Below are 9,208 nucleotides of genomic sequence, written 5' to 3' on the forward strand. Positions count from 1 at the left end.
AGAACCAGTCAATGTTGTGCTTATGCCGGAATCTGAATATTCAGTCTTAACTTATTATAATTAATATATATTAAAGGTTTAGATTTTCCCTATTTAGAATTATTTACTTTGCCTATGACACTTCACCTAGAGTCAGAGATGTCCGAGGTCAAATAAAGTCTGACGGTTCATGCTGTGTACGCTGACTGACCTGATTGTCTCCCAGCTTTAGGCGCAGATCTGAGCCCCGGGATCGCGCAGTCCTGCCCAATTGCAGACAGCGACTGCCGCACGCCCCCATTGATATCAATGCGACCGCGCGACAACAGCTCGCCAGCTCAATCGCCTGGGTGTGAACCTAGCCTTAAACAAAACAAAACTTTTGGAAAAAAAGTTTATGGACTCGTCATCTTCCTAACAGTCAACACACATCTATGAATTTGGGTTTAGGGTTCAAGTGCACAAGGGGGGGGAGGTGCGACAATAGGAAGGTGACACAACATCATGTATGTAAAAAATGTCTGAACTCTCACCCAGAAGTGCTGTGAAAATCCGGATGAGTCTGAGCTTAAAGGTGAATTAAAAAAGGTTTTTGACTTCTGTTTACTAATAAAGCAATGGCCATAATATGTGTCCAGTGACAGCCAGGTCACTTTTTCGGATTTAACTAAAACTTAAACTTATGTTTTTTTTCCCCCTCTTGTTTTCCAGCTCCCATAGCTGCAGGAACGGGTCCGAATTTCCCCATTTCAGATCTGGACAGCTCTTCCTATTACAGCATGAGCCCCGGAGCAATGAGAAGGTCACTACCCAGTACCTCCTCCACCAGGTGAGTAGCACCCTACAGTGTGTGTGTTTGTGTGTGCAGACTCCGGTGGTGGTCAACGTACTCGATATAGGGGGCCTCAATTGTGGCCTCTGACATTATCAAAGGGCCACACATAATATTAGGTCAATGCTACAGGAAGCTAAAGTCAGAGACATGCAACAGGAGATGGTAAAAGATTACAGGCATGCTATAACATAACAGATGGTCAGAGACTGCAGGCATGCTACAAGAGATGGTCAGAGACTACAGGCATGCTACAAGAGATGGTCAGAGACTACAGGCATGCTACAAGAGATGGTCTGAGACTGCAGGCATGCTACAAGAGATGGTCAGAGACTACAGACATGCTGCAATAGATAGTCATAGACTACAGGCATGCTAAAAGAGATGGTCAGAGACTACAGGCATGCTACCAGATATGGTCAGAGACTACAGACATGCTGCAAGAGATGGTCCGAGACTACGGGCATGCTACAAGAGATGGTCAGAGACTACAGACATGCTGCAATAGATAGTCATAGACTACAGGCATGCTAAAAGAGATGGTCAGAGACTACAGGCATGCTACAAGAGATGGTCTGAGACTGCAGGCATGCTACAAGAGATGGTCAGAGACTACAGACATGCTACAAAAGATGGTCAGAGACTACAGACATGCTAGTTGTTGAAGCTAGGGAACATTTTATAGGGGACAGTCATAGATGTATGGTGTGGTACTGCTAGAGATCACTGCTATTACAATTCAATGCTTCTACAATTGTGCTCTGCACCCTTCCTTCTGGAGGGGGGGCTACTTTTGTTCCCCATTGTCCCTGTCTGTGTTGTAAAGTAGTCACTGCTCCAAGCTCGCTTCTGTGATGGACTACAGTCTCACGTTTAGTTTACTCATTTATATTGAGATTGTAGTCCATCCCGGGAGTGAGCTTGGAGCGGTGACTACTTTACAACACACACAGGGACCATGGGGAACAGACGTAGCCCCCCCTCCAGAAGGAAGGACAGTGTCAGCACCAATTCAGAGATGATTGGAGGATCTACAGCCGAGTGATACACAAATAAGGTACATTGTTGTTCATAGTTAAGGTACTTGAATACATTTTTAGGATTTAACTCCTGAGTTTAGTGTCACTTTAATGTTCCATCTCCGTCACTACTGGACTATAGATGGACTTATTTATACTGAAGGCCGATTGATACATTGTTACTTTTTTTAATACCAGCTCAGCGAAGGATTGGTCGAGTTAAGTTGCTGCCATGTATATTATTTTTATATGCTGAAGTGCTCCGAAGGAACCAATTTGTTTCTTTCTAAAGTAATGTCTTTGTTTCTCATTGCTGTTATTTCCTCAGGCTGGTACGGATCTGACAGTGTTTCAGTTTAAATAGATTCTTCAGTTTCTTTATTATTTATTGTGATCAGACAAGAGCAGACCGTCATGTACAGCCTTTACCCTAAGAGAGTGGTTTGCTAAAGCACCGTATATCATATCACAATGAAAGACTTAACTTGCTATTTTAATTATCAGAAAATGTATTTTTTAATAATTAAAATCAAAATATATGTTTTCACCATTTTTCATCATTTGTTGCATCTCAGTGCTTCTGATCCCCTGCAGTCACTTCATGTCTACATACACACAAACAATGGCTGCATAGCATTTCTCAGGGCAGGTAAGCTGATGGTGACAACAGTGGATCATGCTTGCATTAAATATGTTAAAATGGCCACTTGTAGTCTTCTGTGGAAACTCCTGTGACAGGGTGACAATGGAGAAGCATAGTTGGGAGAAAGGTACATTGAGTTGTTATCCTATAACAGGAAGTGTCTGAACAAGGGTTTTCATAGTGAGGAACACACAGTGAAACTACATCAACATGTTAAAACTTATATGAGATTTTTCTGATTGGGATTAAAGCTACTTTAACGACCTTGGTAATCAGCCAGAGAGTCAGCATGTCACCTGCAGGAGCAGGCATATGATGTCAAGCTAGGTAAACATATGCCTGCTGGTCAGTTTTACTGGTTAAGCTATGGCACAGGCCATGTTTTTTTTAAACTGCCTTGGTGATGAACCATGTTAAGTGTGCAACTGCTTGTTGCTTCCTTCATGAGTAAGGCTGGCTACTCATTCTTGGTCACCAGACCGAATTCACAGCTCAACATTGTCTCCAGTGGGCAGAGCTGCACCAGCCATGGCCACAGAAAAAGGTGTTGGCTTAAGGGCAGGACAAAAGATGAGCAGTGATATGCCATAAACCAGAATTCCGATTGGTTGCATCTCCTTACATCCAAAGCAGCCTATCAAATATGGATATAAGCACACCAGACCTCTAAGAGCTACATTTTGATTGGTTGATATCTGTATCTCCTTGCTTTCTACACTTTCATGCTAACATTACAAGTTAGGTTTGCCCACCAACATTCCTTTCCTTCTCTCTCTTTACAAGTTCCACGAAGCGCCTCAAGTCTGTAGAGGACGAAATGGATAGCCCTGGAGAAGAGCCATTTTACACAAACCAGGGAAGATCACCAGGAAGTGGCAGCCAGTCGAGTGGATGGCACGATGTGGAGCCAGGTAATCCACTAACCTTTGATGGCATTTCATTAAGGGGATTGACGGATGTTAGCTTAGAGGCCTTCAGCGTCCACAGAGAGTTGTGTATCCTACACTGCGGACTCACAGCGTTGTACATTTTTCCAGTGTTCACTGTACTCAGCAGAGCATATCCTCCTTTGTACGGTTGAAGGACTTTGTGTTTAGATGTAATTTGGGTCATTTATACTAGAGTGCACCATGAAAGCCACGTGTAACAGCTCAAGTGTCACATGACCGCTTTGCTATCTCTTCCCTTTTTGTCTACCTACTAATGCTATAAAATGATGGAATAATGATTGTTGTGGGAGATATTGAAGCTCACTAGGCTTCATATAAAAACAAATCAAGCTACAGGTTTGGAAACTTAAAACCTAAAAAAGTGCCCTCTCTCCATCCTCAATAGACAAAAAGATGGCCACAGCCAATGGACATGTTTATGTCAAGACCTTCAGAGGAAAGAACTTTAGATGTTTGTAGGCATCTCAAGGCTGGCTGGTGATGGATGTCTGGCTATGGGCATTGGGACATCTTCCCAACCATGAACCTTCTAAGACCAGCCTTGATGTTTACTAGCAAGTCAGTGAATGAGTACAATCAGCATACGTGTCTTAACAACCTATTCCTGGGGGGCTACATCCAGTGCCAGTGCCCGTGTCTTTGGACAGGTTACTCAGGCAATGGCGTATATGTCTCCAATGAAAACATTTAATCATAGAATTTGCAAGTTTGTTTTAATAGGAACCAGCTAAGATAGACATTTAGAAGCTGCTCATGCTTTCTTCTCATCTTAGCATGTCATTGGCCTTAATCCTGGTTCAAGGATGAAAATGGCAGCCTTGGAGGTGCCCCCTTAAAGAAAAAAGTCAGCAGTGATAGCTCCTATATTCTTACCTAATTTTTTGAGGGACACAACACATGACCTTCCTTTGACAAAAATGAATTGAGCTCCTGGGATTTTTCCAACCCTGGCCTGCTCAAAGGTTGAACTCCTAAAGCAAGATTGAATCAAAATGTAACAAGACAAAGACAACGTTACAATTATTTGTCCGTCCCAGAGCTTCTCTCACTGCTGAGGATTCTGGGAGATTTGTGAAGGTCATCAGCCTCTACTCCCAGTGTTCATCTATGGGACTGTTCCAAGACATGGGTGCAGCTAGCCATAACAACCAATCAGAATGCATCCTCTACTGTTCTTGTTACAATCAAGTATAATCTGCTTGCTATGGGTTACTGCACTTTTATCACCATGATTGTTTGTGGTGCCTTATTACATTAGCATGTAGCAACATAGTATTGTTATTACCATTATTGTACTATTGCCTTATAACAATGCAGTATTATTTTCAACATTCAAGATGGTACCTAAGGTTGTATATAGTGAGACGCTAAGTCAGAATATACTTGTCTGTGTAAAACTGAACAGTACTATGGACACTCAATGTGTGCTTTAAGCCTTACCATTATTTTATGCGTTTCCAACGCATTTCACTACGATCTCGGAAGAGGCGCATAAGAGGATAAGAAAAATAGCAGGTAAGACGGAGCAACTTTGCGCACGGTCACAACGTCAGACAGATGCAAGAAAAAGCTGCTTGTGATACCGTTTTGTTTTGGCTGTTTTTGGGAGTAAGCACTCGATCATTATACCCATGAATCTTGATTGCCTTGGCTTTTTTTTTTTTTTTTTACTTAATTTTTGTTTTCCTGGAAAGACTTTGTATCGTTCTCGCACGCACAAATGTTACTGTCATTTATATACTTAATATGCATACAGGAGGATGTTCAGAAGGATTGGCATACATTTTTGGTAAAGTGAACCTGTACACTGATGGTAAGACTATTCTGATACCGTGTTTCCCCGAAAGTAAGACCTAGCACTATCTTCAGGGAACGGGAAAACACGGTAGTCCTCCACTGTTAAACTCATACATAGAGAAAAAGGATGTGAAAATTATTTCTACGGAAAATTGATGTACCGCTTGTCTCCAAAAAGCCGATCATATGACCACTGCTAAGTGCTGATTGGCTATCTCTGCCTAAAGGCAGTCCTTCAAGCCCCTTTCAGCAGAGACCATATAAACATTGCCGTGGCATTGGTCATGTCATGTGTGTTTACTAGCACGATTGTCAGTTTAGCTAATCTGAGTATAGATCCACTTTATAGGTCACACGTCTTCAATTTTTTTTTGTCTTCAGTAGTGCTGTACAAAGTGAGAACTGTACGGGGAAGAAGGAGGGGGAGAGAGAGAGTGGAGGGGGAGAGAGAGAGAGTAGAGGGATTGAGAGGGAGATGAAAAGGAGAAGGGATAGATACAAGGTATAAGTCCGATTTATCAGCAGTGTGTTGTATATTGAAGGGTAGTGATTGCAGGAGCCAGGGAAAATCTGGAGGGAGAGAGCAGGGTGTTGTGAATCAAGGTTATATGTCTTTCTGAAAAGATGAGTAATGAAAGTGCATTCTGGTGAATGCCACATGGCATGTGGAAGGGAGTCCCAAAAATGGAAACCAGCACAAGAGAAGTCCTGGTGACATGAGGAAGAAGTGCTAACCTAGAAGCAAGATTGCAGGCCAATGGGAAGATTTAGGACAGGTGCAGATAGGTGAGGCCTTTATACATTTTGGAACTATATGGTGTTGAAGAACCAAATGACGGTCATGAAGACACTCACAACCCTAGGGTTTAGGGGGTTAATTCAGAACCCCTGATTTGCATACTTGCTCCATGTCAGCAACTCAGAATGTGGTGATTGAATCAGTATGACAGCCAGGCTTCTACGTATCTACGTATCTTCAGCAGAGGTACAGATTACCTTTAACTAGGCAAAACCTGTGTTCTAATGAGGTGGTCAGAAAGCCCAGCTTCAGCTAAAGCTTTCATTTTGGATAGGGTGGGGAAGGGGTTATAGGGAGGATTTTCCTTCACTTCCTGTTGGGACAAAAAGTGATGGTTTGGGCCTCCAGCGGCCTACGGTCCCATCATATGACGTCACAAGTTGCCTTTCTCCGCCATTAGGTGGGCTCAGAAAGCTGCAGAGATTGGCAACACATGATGACTCTTCGTGCAGCATTCTCCTGTGGGCCCAGGCCGCAATGATGATATGATGTCCATGACAGCCTGGACTCACAGGAAGTGGGTTGAATACACTAGGTGTCATTCAACATGTAAAGGAAGCTACACTGGATCTTGTAGAAGATTTTCTGCAGGGAATAGCGCTGGAAAGGGGGTGAGTATTGCAGTGGTAGTTGCTTTTTTATGTTTTACCATTATAGCCAATTGATTTTTTTATTTAACAAGCTGCAATTCCACTTTAAGGGCCCATTCACACTCAAGTATTTTATTGCACACACAATAATACGCGTTCAATATGAATTAGCTGCCAACACACCACAACCGATGAAAAAAACCTTTTTTAACAATGCAGCACATAGCAATGCTTGGTATATGTGTCATGATGCGCTGCCATGTTTGGACTCTGCTGTACAATGTGAGTGAAAGCCTTTCATAATGAAATGCACAAGTATGAATGGGCCCCTTCAGTAGGTGACCGTTTTCTTAAGGCAACAAAGTCACTAACGGAGATTTCTGGTGTTATATCTGCTGTCTGAGCAGCATCACCCGCGTCCGCCGGTTGACAGCCAGTGATGGAGCGTTCCTCTCCATATAAATAAATACCTGTATCTGCTTCCTCCTGTAGTCTTCTCAGTATGACTGTTTAATGTATTATCTCATAGGGTCCAGATGTGCAGTGAGTCACAGACCCCGAGAGCGGGAGATCGGTTTTCACGGTCACTGAAAAAGAAAACACTTTCCCGCAGCCCGAGACGTCACCATTCCCCCTCCATAGCCAAGGCCGAGATGTCAAAAAGTTAATGGGGTGCCTCAATGTAAACCATCGCTCCAAGGCACTTTTAGCTCAGCGAATCCCCCCCCCGGCCATCCGGTACTGGGGCTCGAATCTGGTATTAAAAACCTCCCCAGGAATTAGGAATAGACAAACCACACATTGTTTAGATAACCGTTTTCTTAATGTCCTCAGAATGCAACATTTTAATCCTTCATATGATTCTGTATATAGAGTTTTCCAATCCCAGAGCTTTATGGCTGCACCAGAGTGAAATAAGGAAAGGTGAGCTGTCATGATCCCTACCAGTTGTAAAGAGGGATTGTAGATCTAAACTGCAAAACATTCAGTTTGTTGAATCAATACATATCATAGCTACATTACGAACGGCAGGTCAACCTGAGGATCAAAAATAGATGTAAAATTGTAAAACTTTGCTGGAGTGTCTTTCTTTTTTTCTGCCCTCGAAGGCTGCAGCGAATTCAGCTGTGTAATTCTATCTAAGCATGACCTCAGCAAGCACACAGACTGCACCTGGGCAAATAAATAAGTGAGGCTCCGGATTTAAGATGGCTGGGCGTAAGCGAGCAGGGGAGCGCAGGAAGGAAAGAGGTTTGAGATTACCTGCAGAACTTTACCTTTCTGTATGCCCCATCACTCCGCATGCCACATGCTTGGCAGACACACGTAGCCGGTGACAGCTTACAGGCCCGCAGGAGAGAAAACAAAGGCTGCATTTTGTACAAAAGGCAAGCAGATGGAAGGTGTTTCTGCAAAAGCTATTTGTTTCACGGGGCATGGAATACAAATAGCTCCTCTGCCTTTCTGGTCGACATGTTCTAAAGTATACAATGTCTTAAAGCTGAAACATATATATACATATATTCACACACATACTCTCGATAGATAGATAGATAGATAGATAGATAGATAGATAGATAGATAGATATATAGATAGACAGACACAGAGATCAGCCATAACTTATGACCTCCCACCTGATACTGAGTAGGTTCCCCTTCTGACCCATCAAGACATGGATTCCACTAGACCTCTGAAGGTATGCTCTGGTATCTGTCACTGGCAGTAGCAGATCCTTTAAGTGCTGTAAGATGCCAGGTGGCGCCCCCATGGACCGAACTTGTTTTTACAGCACATCCTTGTTGCTGGTTCACCGGTTTTCCTTCCTTGGACCACCTTTGGTAGGTCCAGACCGCTGCAGGCCAGGAACATCCCACAAGAGCTGCAGGTTTGGAGTTGCTCTGACCCAGTTGTCTAGACATCACAATTTGGTCCTTGTCAAAGTCACTCAAGTCCTTACTCTTGCCCTCAACTCAAGGGACAAAATCTTGGCTTGCTGCCTAATATATCCCACCCATTTCCAGGTGCCATTGTAACAATATAATCATTGTTATTCACTTGAACTCCCAGTTATATTATAGATTAAATTTAATCTCAAAGAAATGTTAAAAAGCTGTACAGTCCAGAGTTGCCACGATCAGCATGACATGGACACCCTAGGAAAGCTATTACTCCATGGCATTGGGCTACCAAGAGGGTTGTATCCTTGTATCCAAGTCAGGGCTTGTGGCAATGCGTTTCAAGGTTCTATCCCTTTGGTAAGCCTCTTCTATCCCTTAGAAACTCTATTGGTAATCCCTGCAAGTTCTTGGATCTGCACACCTGCTTTTCCAATTATTCCCACCATCCCTGCTGAATTTTTATTTATTTTCTATTATAGAGAATGTATCTTAATGGGCAACAACACACAAAGGTAGATGAGAACACCCGAATATCCCAGGTTGACAGGAACAAAGACAGGAATTATGGAAGGGAGATCTTGTTGATGGACTATCCAAGATAAATAAAATAGTCAAAGGCTGATATGGCCCACCGGTCTCCACCTATCACTAAAATATCACTTCTTAAGTGGACTAACCCTTAAATATACAGTAATTGCCA

General features: G+C 43.0%; 1 protein-coding gene across 11 annotated transcripts in view; it reads left to right on the plus strand.

Annotated features, from left to right (window-relative positions):
• Window positions 1–9,208, plus strand: part of NFIA (nuclear factor I A) — a 312,201-nt gene that overhangs the window by 225,281 nt on the left and 77,712 nt on the right. For 6 of the 11 annotated variants that reach the window (XM_018553864.1, XM_018553866.1, XM_018553867.1 and 3 more), the window contains exons 5-6: window positions 691–808; window positions 3,257–3,384. In XM_018553864.1, coding sequence (XP_018409366.1) covers window positions 691–808; window positions 3,257–3,384 — 246 coding nt within the window. Of the gene's footprint in view, window positions 1–690; window positions 809–3,256; window positions 3,385–4,908; window positions 4,939–9,208 lie in introns of all 11 variants that reach the window. The other 5 variants (XM_018553863.1, XM_018553862.1, XM_018553858.1 and 2 more) reach the window with 1 other exon arrangement.

The sequence above is a fragment of the Nanorana parkeri genome, unplaced genomic scaffold (assembly GCF_000935625.1).
Source record: "Nanorana parkeri isolate BGI_ZX_2015 unplaced genomic scaffold, ASM93562v1 scaffold131, whole genome shotgun sequence".
In the NCBI taxonomy this organism is placed as follows: domain Eukaryota; kingdom Metazoa; phylum Chordata; class Amphibia; order Anura; family Dicroglossidae; genus Nanorana; species Nanorana parkeri.